The sequence below is a fragment of the Odocoileus virginianus genome, chromosome 21, assembly GCF_023699985.2.
Source record: "Odocoileus virginianus isolate 20LAN1187 ecotype Illinois chromosome 21, Ovbor_1.2, whole genome shotgun sequence".
Taxonomy (NCBI): domain Eukaryota; kingdom Metazoa; phylum Chordata; class Mammalia; order Artiodactyla; family Cervidae; genus Odocoileus; species Odocoileus virginianus.
In genome coordinates this window covers 44,025,586-44,044,937 of record NC_069694.1, presented here as the reverse complement: position 1 = coordinate 44,044,937, position 19,352 = coordinate 44,025,586, and the positions used below count along the sequence as shown (strand labels likewise).

Below are 19,352 nucleotides of genomic sequence, written 5' to 3'. Positions count from 1 at the left end.
GATTAAAATATTGATCCTCTGGGGTGGGGGGAGGCGGGGAGAGTCGTCGAGGTAGGTGTGAATCTAAACAAGAAACCCATGTACCAAGTAAGGTGTCAAAGTGGGATCTGGTTGGTAAATCGTATCCTGAAACCTAGTGTTTGCTTTAGCCCTTATTGATGTTAGATAGGACGGTAACACGAATTGTTGATGCAGGAAAGTTTCAAACTACAAGGACACTTCAGATGTTAGCTACACTTTAAACTCTCGGTTTCATTTAGTCTTCTTTCTCAAGTACTTTTTATTTCTGAAAACTTTTTTTGCAGAAGAGTCATATCTCAAAAAAGAGCTGTGTTCCATTTGATTTTGAGAAACCTCCTCCCTTTCTGCCCCTTCCCACAAGTACCCCCTTATACAAGGCAGAATTTTTTTTTCTGCTTTGACATGTCTGATTTAATACTTTTCAGTTTACCATGAATCAGCCAAAACTGGCTTTCCCCTCAGTAACAGGTGTCGGCCTTTGAGGAATCTGTTTTATTTCAAACTTCAGAAACCATCCTGTGAGTGGCAGCCTTGAGAATTCTTGGTTTTAGCTGGTGCTATTTCCCTGTAAGAAAGGATCTTCCCCTCCTTTTCCCCCTCAATTCTTGCGCTGTTGTATGTGTGTGTGTCTGATGTTTGAAATTAGATCATAGCAGAACCATTTCCCTGAAAGTGTTCTGTTGTTTCATTTCTTAAGGCATGAAAGGGTTCGTAGAAAATTGTTGGGTGTGATTAAAAAGTGTTTCTAAAGTAATAAGAAGGAAATTATTTTTAATTTCAAGAGTGTATTTAATTTGAATTTCTTTGTTTGGTAGGTGGCCCAGGCAAATAGTGTCATCCATTGGCCTGTGTCGTTACGGCGGAAGGATTGACTGCTGCTGGGGCTGGGCCCGCCGGTCCTGGGGACAGTGTCAGCGTGAGTATCAGCCCGGGGCCTCCAGCATCTGGGGGGCGGGCTGTCCACTGTTGGTCATGGCTTCACTCTGCGCATTGGAGGGCTCATTACTGAGCAAGGCTTCCTGGTGTGGTTCTGACGTGGGAGTTGCCCCTGACCTCTTATTCTGCCCCTTTCCAACCGGAACCCCCTACTAAAGTAAGGTACCAGTTTTGTTATTCACAGAGGTACCTAGGACGCTCATTTTAGCATCTGTCCTCAGTACCTTGTTTTCCCATCAGGCTTACTCTTTGCTGTGGGCTGTGAGATGGGGGTAAGATAGTGAGTCTAGACTGTATTTACACTAAATAAACTCTGAACCTTACAGCACTTATAAATTCCTTGCCATAGCTGTTGTGTAAAGTGGCCTATTTGTAAATCTTTTTTTTTTAAAGTGAGATTGTATTGTCTGGATTCTAAATGGACCACCCAGTATAATCAAATAACACTTAAAAAAAATCATTGTGTTCTATGAGTAGTCAACATCTTGTACTAAGTGCCAAATCAGAACACTGATTTTTTTACCTTTTCCATAATCACAAATGGATATTTTAATGGTAGAAATCAGAGCCATGCCCCAGAAGTTTGAGAGATTCATTCCCACCTTTTTATCTACATCTTAAAATTTTATGTTTCCCAGTTGCCCTAACAAAAAAAATTCACAAACCAGTCAAGTAAATTTCTGGGATATCTTTGGATCCCTAGATTGGTATGTCTGGTTAGATGGTGGAACTGAGTTGATTTCGATGTATTCCAGTGTTTTTTAACAGTAATAAAAAAGGGGGCTTAGAGAAATAGGGAAGAGTAGTTAAAAAGGCTGGAGCTGGAAAGGGAGGAGCCTGCCTTCGTGAAGTGTTGGCGAGATGAGGAATCAGGTAAATTGCAGTTTGGAAAGCTAGGCGTTCCCTTCGTTATTTCAGTCTTTGGGGATGTCTGCCCCTAACTTTTTAAGAGGGAGAGTAACAGCCCTGGGTTGATGTCTCTGGTCAGGGAGGAGAAGGTAAAGGGGACTCATGGTTGTTTGCTTGCTCCTTGCAAGCCACTGGGCCAGACTTGCTGCACAATTGGGTCACTGCTACTTTAATTAAAGGCAGATGGTGGTAACTCCAGTTTTTGGTAAACAAAAGAACAATGTAAAGCTTCTGTGCCCCTACTGGTTAGTCTGTTTCATGTTGTTTTTAAGGGAAGATGGTCAGAAGAATGGTACCTGATGGGCTATAGTCTATGGTGCCACTTATGCCACTGGGACAGAGGTGTTTGCACAGCTGGAGGCCACAGGTGTGGAATTTGAAGAGCAGTCAGGTGTTGATAAAGGTGAAGAGAGGATTCTTCTCTTGACCCAATATACACACCTCTCCTGAATAAAAGATAAGTAGCTTCTTGGCAGGAAGGAAGGTAGTCTCCACCTGCTTCACTGCCCTAGTTTCCTGCACACCCCCAAAGCGAGTGTTGCAGCACTGTGGGGGTGCACAGACCCCCAGCCCCGCCCGGGACAAGGCTGCCTGGCTGATCACACTGGAGGGCACCTCCCGTGAAGGCAGCGTGCCAGGGCAGTCGGCAGAGGCCAGCGGAGGAGGATATTTGCACTCTGCCAGTTGTGCTAAAAGAATTTTGAGTAGAAAACTCTCTTAGAGGGTCATCAACTGTGGAATTCCCCCAGAAAGAGCTGTTTTATGTCTCTTTATCTTGGAATTAAATTTTCTCTGATACACATTGCCTTGGCAGTTCTGAATCTGAATGAGTTTGAAGACCTTTGAGGAGTCCAGTGGTATAACAAAATTTAAACATCCAAGTGATTGCCTAGCATTTCACTTTCTGTGCAGTAGTTTTCCCAGCAGATACGGGACACTACTTTTCTGTACCTTCATTTTGTTTCTGAAAGACAGCACAAGCAGTCAAATGTAGTATTTGATAGTATTTATCTTTTCCTTCTTGCATGGGATCCAAGGAAGCTGCAACATGGCATGAATTAGTTATTGAAGTGGTGATAAAAGCTTTAAGGTGATCCTGCACAAATCCTAGTTTATCTTAGATTTGATGAAAGTTTGAGAGGCAGCATAATGGAGAAAATGTGGACTCTGGAGCTAGACTGCCTGGGTTTAAACTAGTTCCGCCTTCTGTTAGCTGTGTGACCTCGAAAGATCATTCAGTCCCTCTTCGCTTTGTTTTCCTCGTCTCTAAAGTGGATTTAAAATAGTACAATACCTCCTAGGACCATAAAAAAGTTTAAGTAAATTATCATTTGTAAAGCATGTAAAACTACTCCAGGCATACCCTATTATGTGTGTCTGGTGAAATTAAAGAAATATAAAGGAAGACTGGTCTTGACACAGTGTTGTGGGATGGGTCCTTATGTGCCATCAGATTCTTTGTTCTTTTATACTGCCTATATATATTAAAAAAATCGTTATGAGATCCTCTTTGTTGCAGTAAAATAAAATGCCTTTGAAAAGGGCCAGATGGCTTTTTACCATTAATATTATAGATGGTAGAGTTTTAAAAATGAGTTCAAAGATGGATGCTTCCTTGCCTGTGTTTTATTTTTACAGAATCTCAGATGGCCTCAGCATCTCTTACCAGTTCAGAGATCCCTCTGTCTTTGTTTTGCTATAAACAGGTAGAGGAATGTGTTTGTTGGGGGGATGTCAGCTCAAAGTGGGAGTGAACAGCACCAAAAAGAGGCTTGCCGGGGACAGAAGGAAAACTCTTGATTGGTTTTAAAGAAAGCTTTTGTGAAATTTAAACCCTTGCCACTATATTTATTCGAGGAAAATAGACTTGCTATTCTTTAACAGTTACATCTGGTAATGGATTACCTATAAAAATTCCGAACAGCTTCTGGGAAATCTAATGTGAAAAATGTTTTTGCTTTTCTGACCCTTATGTAATTTCAGAGTCCCTTTCCCATGAGGAGCGTTCTCCCTTCCTCAACAAGGTGGCTTGGTTTTCGTTTTTCTGAATGATTCACTTTGAAATTTTCCTTCAAATCAGCGCAGCAAAGCAAAAGGGAGCAATCCCCTCCTGCGTGCAGTTTATCCCTTAGGAGAGGTGTGAGCTGGGGGAGATCTCACACGCTAGAGCACTGACCCTGTGGTGTCTATTCCATTTGGTTAAGCACATGTGAGATGTTTTGACTCAATGTTTATGTGAGTCATAAACTCACAGTTTATGTGAGTATATGTATTTACCCAAAAGAGGCTGTGTTTCATTTTCACTTGCTGCCGACCTTTTCATGGACGATTCACCTGGCATGGGGCTTGCACTGCTCAGCATGCAAGTCCAGCCACAAAACCGTGTTCAGCCAGACCTTCCGCCCTTTCCTCTGGGACTGAGGAAGGAGGGACCAGAGATGCTCCCCAGCAGACACAGGAACCATCATCCTGCCCACGCCACCCAACATTTCCACCTGGCCGGGGAAAGCACGCCCTGTTCCAGAAATAGGTTATGTTTTCACTGTGCTTTCAGAGGTCATACCTGTACCTTCCTTCTATCCTTTGATTCTTTGTTTTGTATTCTTGATTCAAAAAGATCTCTACATGTTGAGGATTCAAAATTGGAGTTTTTAATTAACTGTCTTGGACTTTACCTTTATTGAATATTGATATAACTCTGGACTGGAAAAGGGAGATTTCTTAATATGTTTGCAACACGCTGGATAGGTCTATGTTTACAGAACACAGCACGTTAATCACTCGGATTACAAACTACTTGTTTCTTGCTCTGTAGTTATTTCTGCCTAACTTCCTTAATTTTGCCATCATGTTAATGGCACTTTTCAATTACTTTAACAATTTCTCTACTCCTAACAAGTGGAGATCTCAGTAATAAAGATTTCTTGGTGTTTCTCTGATTTTAAAAAGCCATGTGCTGCGGAAACAGTTCTTAACTAAAAACACTAGACAATTTGAGACAGCTGAGTGGGGTTCTGACTTTTGAACCTGATTAACTATTTAACATTTCTCAGCTGCACTTTTCCCAGTTTACAAGTGGATTTCCAAGGTGCCCTGCAGCTCTAAATCCCACCTGAGAACTTCCTTTCTCTTGAAAAGTATACAGGATCTAGATATTGCATTTCTGTATGGTGGTTTTTCTGTTTGGCTCTCTATCTGGCTGTAACAATAGTGTTTCTGTCGAAAGCACTTTGTGAAGGTGTGAAGAAAAATTCAAAATGCAACTAGTTCTAGGTTTCAACAGAGCTATTCAGTTCTGAGTTCTTTGGCTGTCCTTGAGCAATTTTCCGTAAGACCAGGAAAAATGCGGGAATTTTGTTATGTTTCTTTGGAAATTTTGGTGAGAAATAAAACCCACACCTAGAGAGTGATTTTACTTTACTAGTTCTAAACCTCATTTCCTCCTTCCACCCCCCTACCCTGAAGTTAGTAAAGGCTACACTTGTACAATTGCCGTGTAAAGTGAAAATTCTGGATTCTTAAAAGTGCTTGATAACAGGTTAGTGCAAGGACTAACTCAAGGACTGAGAAACAGTAATTCATTCTGAAACTGTTTTGGAATTGTACCTCCAATAATTTCATTTGGATAATATGTGTTACGGCTAATGATTGTGGATCACTAGAAAGAATGATGAGCAAATTATTGAATTTATTATTTCTGTATGTCAAATGAAATGGTTATTAGTTGAAACAGAATTTTGATACAGTAAAATGAAACACAAAAAATTCATATTTTATTCCTCATTCACACCTGGTTTTAGAAATCCAGCCGCATAAAAGGAACATGATTTGTTCATTTTTGCTCCCTATATTAGTCATTGATTTCATGTTCCTAGTCACAAAAATACATAGATTACACCCTTCTTTGATTATTTGGATTTTGAATCCTTTTTTAAAATAGGAGTAAACAAGAAATGCTGGAAGTGATTTTGAAGGCCACCTCTAGTATTCCCACACTGTTCCTAGTAGCGAGTGCCTTTCCATTAGTAGTGAACAGCGGTGGCAGCCTGCACTGGACGTGAATCCGCATTTTATGGATGAAGCAGTTTTCTATACCCATACAACTGTATGCATTCCACCAGGAGTGGTTGGGAATCTCAAGGCAGGCTGTGCTGCTCAGAGCCATGTTGAAGGTTGCCAGCAGGTCCTGGGCCAGCTTTAATGGAGTTGAGCATGCTTCACTGTCTCATTAATGTTTATCAGCTTCCTCCTCTAATCTTGGGGTGAGAATGCAAAATGTCATGGTTTATTTTTGGAGGTAGGAATAAATGCTAGGCAGTGGACCATCTTATAACTACTTTCAGCCCTCCGTCTGAATTTCCATATCCTTAGAAAGTAGTCTTCAAGATTAACCAACCACCCACTTTCCATGAAAAGGTTATTTAAGAATGGCATGTACTTTGGGTAACTTCAAGTGGTCCTGGACTGTAGATTCCACACCAAAATCAGAGCTGAAGAAGTTTGACCTGTTCACACAGGTAGTTTTGGAGGATGAGTCTTCTTGCAAGTCAAGGTTCAGAGAAATTACCTTGTTCCTTCATTCTTTCCCGTCATTAGAACTGATCTTTATATCTTACTATTGAAAGCTACTAATTTTCTTAGAGGGCTTCCCAGGTAGTGCTAGTGGTAAAGAACCGGCCTGCCAATGCAGGAGATATAAGAGATGGGGATTCCATCCCCCAGATGATCCCCTAGAGGAGGCTTTGGCAACCCACTCCAGTATTCATGCCTGGAGAATCCCCTGGACAGAGGAGCCTGCAGGCTGCAGTCCGCGGGGTAGCACAAAGTCAGACCGACTGAAGCGACTTAGCATGCTCCTAAAATCCCCATTTCAGTTAATCTGGGTGGGTCTTAACCTTTGTAGACCGGAAATGTTAGCACTTCTCAGTCTGGGATGTCAGGTCAAGTGAAAGGAAGCACTTTAGTGGCTGGAAGTTCAGCTGCTTCATCTGCCCTCAAATACCTGCCACATGGAGATGCTGCCTGAAAGCATATGCACACCTGGTCCCAAGGAGCCGCTTGTGGCCCAGAACCGACACTGTTTCCTCCTCTGAAATTTTTTGATAAGCTTTGAAAAATGTAGGTGTACTCCTCACCCTCCCCTCCTGTGGCAATTTTAATGGTGGTTTTCAGCTGTAGAGTTCATGTTATATGCATTTTCAGTCAATTGAATCAACCACATGTGTTTAAAATGACAATCCAGTGATGCTGAGTGATTCCCTGCAGTTTTCTTCAGTGAATAATGGAAGATATTTACAGGGGAGATGAAAGGGAAGAGGAAGTGAGTCTTAGCCTTAATTCTTACTACTTCCCACTCCCCTCAACGATAGCGGATACTTTTGTCTCTCTCCCAGCAATTTTGTGCAGGTTTAAAATTTTTTCCCACTAACCTTTTAAAAATATGTATTTACTTTATAAGAGAAAGTGTGTTTAGATCCTTAAATACCCCTTGTTAGACAATAATATTACCAGGTTCTTGTATAATTTTCAGAAATATTTCACATATTTGTAGGCAAATTCCTATATATCTCCACCCCTACCTCTTTGATGCAAATGAAAGCATGCTCTATACACCATTTTATCTTCTTTTTCTTAAAAATGCATTTTGAAAGTCTTTCTTTATCATCAGTACATGAAGCAATTGCTCATTTTTTAATGAATGTGTAGTATTCCACCATATGACTATGTTATAATTTATTAACCAAAGTTCTCCCTGTTCATAAAGTAATAGCATGAAGTAAACCTAGTCAGTACCTTCTTTTTTCATATACTACTACATTTCGGAGGCTAGTCCTTATCAGTTCACGTAAGCCTGACTCATTCTTTTAAATATGGATGCACCATGTTGTTGTTCAGTCGCTAAGTTGTGTCCAACTCTGCAATCTCATGAACAGCAGTGCTTCAGGCCTCCCTGTCCTTCACTATCTTCTGGAGTTCGCTCAAACTCGTGTCCATTGAGTCAGTGATGCTATCTAACCATCTCATCCTCTGCCATCCCCTTTTCCTCCTGCCCTTAATCTTTCCTAGCATCAGGATCTTTTCCAATGAAACGGCTCTTTGCATTAGATGGCCAAAGTATTTGGAGCTTCATCTTCAGCATCAGTCCTTGCAATGAATATTCAGGGTTGATTTCCTTTAGGATTGACTGGTTTGATCTCCTTGCTGTCCAAGGGACTCTCAAGAGTCTTCTCCAACACCACAGTTCAGAAGCATCAGTTCTTCAGCCATTAGCCTTCTTTATGGGCCAACTCTCACATCCATACATGACTACTGGAAAAACAACAGCTTTGACTAGACAGACCTTTGTTGGCAAAGTAATCTCAGCTTTTAGAAATGCTATCTAGGTTGGTCATAGCTTTTCTTCCAAGAAGCAAGCATCTTTTAATTTCATGGCTGCAATCACCATCTACAGTGATTTTGGAGCCCAAGAAAATAAAGTGTCACTGTTTCCACTTTCCCCCATCTATTTGCCATGACGTGATGGAACCAGATGCCATAATCTTAGTTTTTGGAATGTTTAGTTTTAAGCCAACTTTTTCACTCTCTTCTTTCACCCTTATCAAGAGGCTCTTTAGTTCCTCCACTTTCTGCCATTAGAGTGATATCATTTTCATATCTGAGGTTGTTGATATTTCTCACAGGAATCTTGATTCCAGCTTGTGATTCATTCAGCCCAGCATTTTACATGATGTGCTCTGCATATAAGTTATATAAGTAGAATGACAACATACAGCCTTGATGTAATCCTTTCCCAGTGTGGGGCCAGTCTGTTGTTCCATGTCTGGTTCTTCCTGCTGGTTCTGGTCCTGCATATACATTTCTCAAGAGACGGGTAAGGTGGTCTGGTATTCCATCTCTTTAAGAATTCCCAAGGTTTGTTGTAATCTACATCCAAGGCTTTAGCATAGTCAATGAAGCAGAAGTAGTTTTTTTTTTTTTTAATTCTCTTGCTCTTTCTATGATCCAGTGAATGTTGGCAATTTGATCTCTGGTTCCTCTGCCTCTTCTAAATTCAGCTTGTATATCTGGAAGTTCTCAGTTCTCATACTGTTGAAGCCTAGCTTGAAGGATTTTGAGCATGACCTTGCTAGCATGTGAAATGAGCGCAGTTGTACATTCTTTGGCATTGCTTTTCTTTGGGACTGGAAGGAAAACTGACCCTTTCCAGTCCTGTGGCCACTGGTGAGTTTTCCAAATTTGACGTATTGAGTGTAGCATTTTAATGGCATCATCTTTTAGGATTTGAAATAGCTCAGCTGGAATTCCATCACCTCCACTGGCTTTGTTCATAGTGATGCTTCCTAAGGCCCACTTGACTTCACATTCCAGGATTTCTGGCTCTAGATGAGTGATCACACCATCGTCATTATCTGGGTCATGAAGATCTTTTTTGTATAGTTCTTCTGTGTATTCTTGCCACCTCTTCTTAATACCTTCTCCTTCTGTTAGGTCCATACTATTTCTGTCCTTTATTGAGCCCATCTTTCCATGAAATGTTCCCTTGGTATCTCTAATTTTCTTGAAGAGATCTCTAGTCTTTCCTGTTCTATTGTTTTCCTCTATTTCTTTGTATTGTTCACTTAAGGCTTTCTTATTTCTCTTTGCTATTCCCTGGAACTCCGCATTCAGTTGGAGATATCTTTTCCTTTCTCCTTTGCCTTTTGCTTCTCTTCTTTTCTCAGCTATTTGTAAGGCCTCTATAGACTTTGCCTTCTTGCATTGCTTTTTCTTGGGGATAGTTTTGGTCACCATCTCCTGTACAATATTACAAACCTCTGTCCATAGTTCTTCAGGCACTCTATCAGATCTAATCCCTTGAATCTATTTGTCACTTCCACTGTATAATCATAAGGGATTTGATTTAGAGCATACCTGAATGGTCTAATGGTTTTCCCTACTTTCTTGAATTTAAGCCTGAATTTTGCAATAAGGAACTGATGATCTGAGCCACAGTCAGCTCCACGTCTTGTTTTTTGCTGACTGTATAGAGCTTCTCCATCTTTGGCTGCAAAGAATATAATCAGTCTGATTTCAGTATTAACCATCTGGTGGTGTACATGTGTAGAGTCATCTCTTGTGTTATTGGAGGAGGGTTTTCCTATGACCAGTGCATTCTCTTAGCAAAACTCTGTTAGCCTTTGCCCTGCTTCATTTTGTACTCCAAGGGCAAACTTGCCTTTTATTCTAGGTATCTCTTGACTTCTCACTTTGACATTCCAGTCCCCTGTGATGAAAAGGACATCTTTTTTTTTTGGTGTTAGTTTTAGAAGGTCTTATAGGTTTTCATAGAACTGATCAACTTCAGCTTCTTTGAAAGAAGGCATAGACTTCTATGAAGAAGAAGTGGGTGGTAGGGGCATAGACTTGGATTACTGTGATGTTGAGTGGTTTGCCTTGGAAACAAACCAAGATCATTCTGTTGTTTTCCAAGATTGCACCCAAGTACTGCATTTCAGACTCTTTTGTTGACTATGAGGACTACTCCATTTCTTCTAAGGGATTTTTGCCCACAGTAGTAGGTATAATGGTCATCTAATTTAAATTCTTCCATTCCACTGGAGAAAGGAATGGAAAACCACTTCAGTATTCTTGTCTTGAGAACCCCATGAGCAGTATAGAAAGGCATATGACACCGGAAGATGAGCCCCTCAGGTTGGTAGGTGTCCAGTATGCTACTGAGGAAGAGTGGAGAAATAGCTCCAGAAAGAAGGGTCTGGGCTAAAGCAGAAATGCCGCTCAGCTGTGGATATGCCTGGTGGTGAAAGTAAAGTTCGATGCTCTAAAGAACAATATTGCATAGGAACCTGGAATTTTAGGTCCATGAATCAAGATAAATTGGATGTGGATGTAGCATAATTAATTTTAAATTAATTAATTTAAAAATCCCCTATTTATGTATATTTAGGTGGTTTTCAGTGCTTTGCCTTTAAAAAATAAGCCATAGTGAATATCTTTATGCATTCATCATCACTGTTCTATACATATAGATGTGGGAGAATTGGAGAGTCATTCTGTTTTTATGTAAGTACAGTTGCTCTCATTTTATTTTTATAAAATTTCTTGTATAAAACATGTAACTTAAAGGGGATTAAGTCATGGATAATATTACTGAGCATAAACCTTCCATTCAGTCACTTACTATTTTTGGCTCCTGAGAAGATACCTTAAAAGACAAGTAGAATGGATTTATTTCTATGGTTTTATGTCCTACCTTGTTTGGAAAAGGATGTGGTTCGCAGGAATGAATGCCTTAAAATAGGAAAATAGAATTAACAAAGTCTAGAGGAAGAAAAAAGGATAGAACAAAATGTAAGATGGGAGGAGAGTTAATAAATGCAGATATGTAAGCCATAGGAGTCAAATTCTGTTGTATAATTTGGCTCTTAGCTTCTCCTAGCCAGAGAGAAAAGGGAATTTTCATTGCTCATATAATTCTTCTTGTTTGTTAGGGAAGAAGCAAGCCAGTTATTTGGGGGAAATTATGGCTTTTACCACATACAGTTCTGAAAGACTTTCATGACTTTCATGTGGTATTTAGAGAAGAGGGGTGAATGATGGAGTAGAAAGGGCTACAGCAACATTTTTACCATGAACTAGTGGTGGTTTTGTAAAGAACGCCAACCTAAGATGAGGCATTTACTCTAGAAGTGCAGTTCGTAGAAAACTATTCTATATGCAGCTTAAGAAACATTATACACACTGAGCTTTCTATTTTTTTCTTTCTTTCTTTTTAAATAAAACAAAGATGAATATTTTTAATGATAAAAGGTACAATTCATGAAGAAGATAGACATCAGAAACCATTAGATACCTATCAACAAAGGAACAAAATATACATAAAGCAAAAGTCAGAAGAAATATAGGGGAAAAGAAAAAATATATGATCATAGTAAGACATATTAACATTTCTCTGAATATTTTGTCAAGTACAGAAAAAATAGGAATAGGAACATCTTGAATGATGTCATTAATATTTTAGATATAATAGATTTCTATTTATATTAATTTCTATTATCTTATATCCTACACAAATATATTTAAAATTTTGTATCTCATATGTTGTTATTAGATGTCCACAGGACATTTAGAAAAACTGGCAAAAAGATAAACATTACTGAATTTTTAAAAGTAGAATTCTTTTCTTTTTTTATGTGTGTTTGACTTAGCATGAATAGAATTCTAGATTTCCAATTTAAAAAATAAATATGCAACAAGCAACAAAGTTTAACTGTATAGCACAGGGAACTATAGTCAATACCTTGTAATAACCTATAATGGAAAATAATTTTAAAAATAATATATACATGGTATAATTTGAATCACACGCTGAGCTTTCTGATGACTCAGCTTGATTCATCCCAGAATATCTGGCAGCAGTGGGTGAACTATATGGAATTTTGAATGGACAATTCCATGCTAGACCAGACAGTGTCAAGTTAGGATCTCTAGTAATGTTGGGTTTTATGTAATATTAATTAAAAGCTAGTCTATATATCTTTTCTTTTTTAGCCCATGTATTTTAAAGATCAGTCAGCAGTTGATGGAGTTGGTACCTAGAGGCACTGGGTATAGAATACAGATAGACGTCTCCTAGGATCCAGTATAAAGAGGCTCTGCAAAAAAATCAGTGGGAGAATTTTTTTGTATCAATTTTATATGAGTTATTATTTTTGTATTCATTAAACATCAGTGTGAAAGTCATTACCATTTTGCATGTACTTTCTCATTTTCGTGCAAATTATGACTTGGGATAAGTGGTGAGGCATGAACATTGCTTCCAGGCATCATTTATCTTACGCTGTAACATGGAATAAGGGCCAGTGAGCCCAGAAACAACAAAATCTTTGACTAGTGCTCATTTCCCCAAAGCTCCTGATTGTTATACATGTGCAGAGGAGCCAAAATGACTTAGTTTTTATTCTAGTTCACCTGGATCTCATGGAAGGCTGCTTTAAATAAGCTACTTAGACCTGAATAGACTCAAAGCAGAGCCTCAGGTCACCATCCAGACACAAACTTACCTTCACTGGGGCCTCAGGAAAGCCTGCCTGGGCTTCCCAGGTGGGGCTGCTGGTAAAGAACCTGCCTGCCAGTGCAGGAGACATAAGAGGCGCGGGTTTGATCCCTGTGTCAAGAAGATCCCCTGGTGGAGGAAATGGCAGCCCACTCCAGTATTCTTGCCTGGGAAATCCCATGGACAGAGGAGCCTGGCGGGCTACAGTCCATGGGGTCACAAAGAGTCAGACACAACCGAAGTGACTTAGCACACACACGTGAGGAAAGGCTAGTTCTCAGGGACTCCTGAAGCTCCAGGGGCAATGGAAGCTGAAACTCTGGGGACACATATGCCCAGGAGAATCACTCCGTGTCTGTCTCTCTCTCAAAAAAGAAGAGGACTCACCATGTATCTTGAGAGGGCACCAATCCAGTAAGTCCCCCATCTCTTTAGGAGAAACACAGAAAGGGGTTTTGAATGCCTTTCCTCAAGGATTAGCACCAACGGAGAATCTAACCTGTCCAAACATTGCCACCCTGTATCAACCTGGAGGGGAGCCATGAGTTTACATTGCTGGGACCAAGATCTTACCCTTCTTTGTGGGGATAAATAAATGATCAGTTCTCAAAGAATGAGGCAAAGATAATTTGGCTTGAAAAAATTTAAAAGTGGTATCAGTCACTGCCCATAGCACATAGGCTTAATGTGATTGACGGTGCATCCCTGGAAATTGACCAGAGCAAACTGGTTGCAAAATATGTATCTAGTTACTTAAAAACTGGTGTGTTGCAAAGTGCAGAGTTCAGTTAAATAATATCAAATATAAAGAAACATATTTATGCATTTTAAATTATATTGAGTGCATTTTAATGCACTAAAGCTTCATTTATAATTTTCCAGTTTTACCACTTAAATTACTGCTAGTACCTAATTCAGATAACTATGGTCATAATATAATTACTAATAAAATTCCTAATAAAGCCAGCATAAAGGAATACATTATAGCCTAGATGTGATGAAGTATTATTATATAGTAAAATAATGGCAGATACCCATGTATTATTACATATTCTTTTAGAGATATTATCAAGAATTTTAGTTTTACCTTAGCCTATGAAACACAAGTCAACTTGTTATTCTTATCTGATTGAAGCAGAGAGAGATATGAATAATCAAGTTGGCCTCTTAGCTTTATCATAGTTGATTTTGTAGAAGAAACAGTTTTCTTTTTATTTAATTAGAAGCCCTCATTTTTTTTTTGCCATATTTAACCAAAGGCTGGAGACAGTCTTCGTAGGTACTAGATGCCAGGGAAATCCAAGACTGAAGATTTGCTGTAGGTGATTTGAATGAGGGTAGTCTAGAATCAAATAAAATTTAAAACTGAACATTTAATTTGGTCAGTATGTCTTTAACTGTCCTGTAGATTAATGATATAAATTCCCCAAATCTGACATTGTTTTCCTATTATAACATTAAATCACAAGGTTAAGGTTGTCTTTTGTAAATATTATTGACTTATTCTCAACTTTTAGGAACTGTGTCATCACAGTTGTTAAAATTTGCGCTAATATACACAAATGAAGAAACTAATATTTTTGGATTTATGCTTAACTTTGCCAAAAACAATGCTGTTTTACAAAACTTTAGCCTTGTTTTCATAGATCAGAGTTTTCAAACTCAGTTTCTATGAAAAGTCCTTAAATGGTCAGAGGTGTGTATTTAGCACAGAAACTAACTCCTTGGATCGACTTTCCGAATATTAGCTCTTTGCCACCCAAAATATTTTTCTAAAGCCTTTGTGACCTCCTCTTTTCTTTCACTGTTAAGGTTTTGTAGGTACTTGAAATCTACTGTCCAAGTGCTTTCATGCCAACAAATAGCAAGTAATAGAAAAACACAAATTGCAGCTTATATGTAAACATATTTTTTTTAATGTACATGGGTTAGGGTACCTGATTTTATACAATTTACTATGGTGATAGTTTCTACTAGATAAATTGTCCTAAGTTCATCTGATTACATAAATATTTCATGGTGTTTCATACTGATAATGTTGGTTTCAAGTTCTTTTGTCCCTTAGATTGTTTTTAAATCACTGATGACTTAAAAAGCTTATTACATCTTTGTGTATGGTCCGGACACGATGGAGCAACTTCACTTTCACTTTTCACTTTCATGCATTGGAGAAGGAAATGGCAACCCACTCTAGTGTTCTTGCCTGGAGAATCCCAGGGACGGGGAAGCCTGGTGGACTGCCGTCTATGGGGTCGCACAGAGTCGGACATGACTGAAGCGATGCAGCAGCAGCAGCGGTGTATGGTCCAAAATTAAGATATCCCCCTGTATAGCTTATTTCCTAATTAAGGCAAAATTGTGGTTTTTTCTTTTTTTTCCCAGATAATATTTTATTTTTTTCCATGTTTTTTTCTTAAGCAATTAAAATGGGTGAGAAAATACAAAATTATGAAAAGATAATTTGTAGATTTGTTCAGTGTTCTGTTCTCTAATCTTGTGTTGAGGTTTGATGAATTTTATAACTTCAATACTTACAAAGTAGTGGGAAAATTCCGTTGTTACTCAAAATTCTATTCATGGGATCTGTTGTCTTGGATGTTGCTTTAATAAACATGCAGAGTTGGAGAGCTGTCTATAAATAGTGTTTCCTGGGCTAATATTAACTTTTTTGACAATGAGAAATACATGAAATTTTGAGTTGGGACATGGAGAATGTCTTAAGAGTTACTACTTTTTCCATTTGGAGATTAGGGTTGGAAGATAGAGGTGCAGATTCTGGGAGGACCAGTCCCTTTCATCTGGGAGCCTGGATTTATCGCCTTGAAGGAAGTGTGTGTATCATGCTTCAGAGGCTGTGTGATGATACACCATAATATAGGGATCCCTTTGGATAATACAGAGGCTCAATTCCTTTGGGTTTCTTATCCCTTATTTTCCCTAACTCTGTCCAGGGCCCAGAATGGACTCCAAATCTGTGACCTGTGTTTAGCAGGCAAGAAAAGACATCCCCAAATTGTTTAGCTTCTCTGGTTTATATTAGTTGCAATTTTATAAAGCATCAGAGTGCTTATGATGTTTAAGGATGCCTAATAATCACGGAGACCTGTCTATAAAGTCAGAGTGTCACTGGGAGCCCTCAGGTGAACTGAAGCAGTGGTCTGGGGCAAGTCTCAGGAGAGACTTCTGCAGTTGAGAGTTCTCATTGTGTGGCTTGGAGCTGGCAGAATTGCATGCATTAAACACCATGGCTTTTTATACCGGCTGTTGGAAAACTGATTATCAGGAGAAAATGGACAGGCGTTTCTATATTATGTGCTACTAATGAATCCTATTTTAGTGCTTTTCACCGTGGGGTTTATGCCACACACAAAAATACATGTAGGGCATTTATTTTGGGCAGCTTTCACAAAAATTGTGGTGATGGTTGCCTATGGAAATTTCCTTACACATCATTAGAGAATAGATTCCAGAAACTTCCTGGAAATAATTAGTCCAAGTGTAACATTGCTTTGATTTAAAATGCAGCTTTGTATAGTTTTAAAATGCAAATTTTAGAATATGGGACCTTGGCTAAAATTTCATTCTGGAAGTCTTATTTAATGGATGTGGATACCAATACCATAAAACTTGCTAAATCTATGTGTGTCAACATTGATTTAAGTGAAGTAGGAGAAATGTGGCCCAACTAAAATATTATGAGACAAAAATAAACTATACAGAACTGTTTGGCTGCTTGGTACTAACATAACTAGTTAGAAAATAATGATGTTTGCTATTCTTTATTAGCTTGTTTCACCTTTTTAAAAAAATCATTTAATATTTTTTCTTGATAGATTATTCAAAATTGATATTTAAAGAGTATTAAAGAAACAGTATCCTTTTATATTTTTCCTTCTCATACATAACCATGGTATAGTTTTCCTTAATATGTGATCCAGAATATAATTTGCAATTTATGCTTTGATTTATTTTCTGCTTTTTGCTTAGATTGTGCCTGATATATTTCATTATTTTAAGAAATGTTTCAACATCAGGAGTTCTTTTAAAGTTAGCAACAACAACGAAAACAACATGCTAACTTGTAAACCCAACAGACATGAAAATAATACTCTAAAAAAGCAAATGTTATGTGTGCCTTTAAAAGTACAAAGCAATCATTCTGGATCGATAAACTACTACTTTGAGTCAAATTGGACTTACAGTTTTTTCTTCTGATACTACCCCAAAGAAGGCTCTATTCACCTTGCTTTAAATTATACAAACAAATAACACAAATAGACAGTTAAAGTGAATATTTAGTGCTTTAAAGAAGACTAATATTTTATGCTAAGAAGGCATTGATCCAAAAGAGAAGTAATAAAATCATCTCTTCCCTTACCTCTAGGATTTCTAGGCTGGTCGAACCCTGGCCATTACTAGTAGTGTTTCAGATTTCTTCCATTTACTTTCATTATACTGGGTTATTTGTATCTTCAAGTGAAATGGCTGAGCTTTCCCACTAATTCCCGTTGCTATTGACAACCAAAGCAGCCATGCGAGAAGAAAATGCTGTGGAAGGAAAAGAAAAAACCTTAATATTTCCTCCCCAAAGTTGGAGAGAAAGGGGAAACACAGTATGTAAGAAACAGGTAAGTAAAAAAATATATCAATTTAAAAAACTACCAGCCTTGGTTACTAATTGATCAAAAGTTTTAATTTTTTTTCAGATATTTTGTCCAATACTCATTTAAATAAAAGGATACTGTCTCTTGGAACCAAAAATTAATATTCTGAAGATTAAAAATTGGATTGAAAGGTACAATGTCACTAGAGGTCTGAAATATTTTAATTTAGAATTTGAACTATGAAAGAATAGCACAACTTCAATTATTGGTTAATATTTTTGTTACAGAATGTTTTTTAATGACAAAATGGTGACTAAAATATTACTATTTTAAACATGTCCTAGATTTTTTTTTTTTGTTTCAGAAAAGCACTGAAAGTTGCAAATGTGTAAGTCTCCGGGAATGTAACAAGTTGATAAATACCCAAGTCCAGCCTCCTTACAGAGAAAAGATCTGGAATTTCTTTTTTTGGACATTTGTTTTGCAGCTTTCTACGTCTTAAGGCAGAGAATAGCCAGGATAAGGTGCCCGCTCAAAGGTTAGATGAACATCTTTTTTGAAATAATTTCGGCTAATCTATGTCTTGAAAGGCATACTTCTCAATAATAACTTTATAAAGTTATTAATAAAACTTAACACTAGTTGTGTTCTTGAGTTGCTTTTTGGGGGGAAGCTGTATTCCTTAGAGATGTGTTTATTCTGTTAATAATTTTGTTTTCAGTTCTTACATTAAACTTTTCCATTTCAGTTTATAATTCCTTTCTTCTGTTTTACGAATCTAATAAATTGACCTCCATTCTAACCTAAAGGACAGTTTATATTTTTAATACTTAAAGAAGCAAAAAAAAAAAAATCCACCAAATGAAATTACTAACACCATCCTATCATTAACCTGAGAGAATTGTGTCTCGTATTCATTAATTCTCCATGGAAAAATCAGGTAAGAAATATTTTTATTGTGTAACATATGTAAGATGTTGTACTAGCACCTAGGAGTGTTCATGCTATGATTTTGGTGCATAAGAAGTTTATTGTTTTAAATATTTTTGGAAGTGAACAATGTCACCTGACAAATCATCCTTATGATACTTAACTGGAAATTTTTGGTGAAATATGTGTTATTCTGTTTTATGGATTTGGTACCAAGAAGACAATGTACTTTATATTTTTACAGGTCAGAGAAAGTGTCTCTAAGGGGAGATTTTAATGAAACATTTGGGAACAAGATTGATAGTTCTAGAAATAAATGTTAAGACTTTTTTCTGTTCAGAGAGACTTAAAACTCAAAGCATGTGTATCTTATATTTACTGTCAGCTATAGGATTAACTAGCAGAGCTATGACTGAAGGTAAGGAGTCAGTGCCAAAGAATATAATTTGGGTTTTGTCCCCAACACATGTGGGTTCAGGACTCTTTCCTGTGACTCACCAACTATGACATACTAGATATTTTATTTAAGTTTTCTGAACCATGGTTTCCTAATCTTTAAACCTACTGGCAGGATTGTTGCTGGCCATAAGGAGAATGCCTCCTCCTCATGCAGAACAGTTCTTGATAAGTGTTGAAACTTTGAAACGGTGTTTTACTAGGGTCCATGATAACATCCATGGTATATAGCATGCTTTATTTTTTTTTCTTCCATTTATTTTTATTAGTTGGAGGCTAATTACTTTACATCATTGCAGTGGTTTTTGTCATACATTGAAATGAATTAGCCATGGATTTACATGTATTCCCCAAATTACACTTTGTTTACCATGCCCATCATTTGGAAATAATCCCTTGAAAGTAGTAGAAAATTTCTCAAATTATTCATGTCTAAAGTAAAA

The 19,352-nt window shown here is 37.9% G+C and overlaps 1 protein-coding gene and 1 long non-coding RNA gene across 5 annotated transcripts in view; both read left to right on the top strand.

The window, feature by feature from the left end:
• NPNT (nephronectin) overlaps positions 1–19,352 on the top strand; it is a 75,969-nt gene that overhangs the window by 1,502 nt on the left and 55,115 nt on the right. For 2 of the 4 annotated variants that reach the window (XM_020901203.2, XM_020901204.2), the window contains exons 2-3: positions 837–937; positions 18,011–18,061. In XM_020901203.2, coding sequence (XP_020756862.2) covers positions 837–937; positions 18,011–18,061 — 152 coding nt within the window. The remainder of the gene's footprint in view (positions 1–836; positions 938–18,010; positions 18,062–19,352) is intronic. The other 2 variants (XM_070452253.1, XM_070452254.1) reach the window with 1 other exon arrangement.
• On the top strand, positions 11,938–18,004 carry LOC139030232 (uncharacterized). Its single transcript, XR_011482527.1, has 3 exons — positions 11,938–17,547; positions 17,626–17,714; positions 17,888–18,004. It is a non-coding gene; the product is annotated as an uncharacterized lncRNA (long non-coding RNA).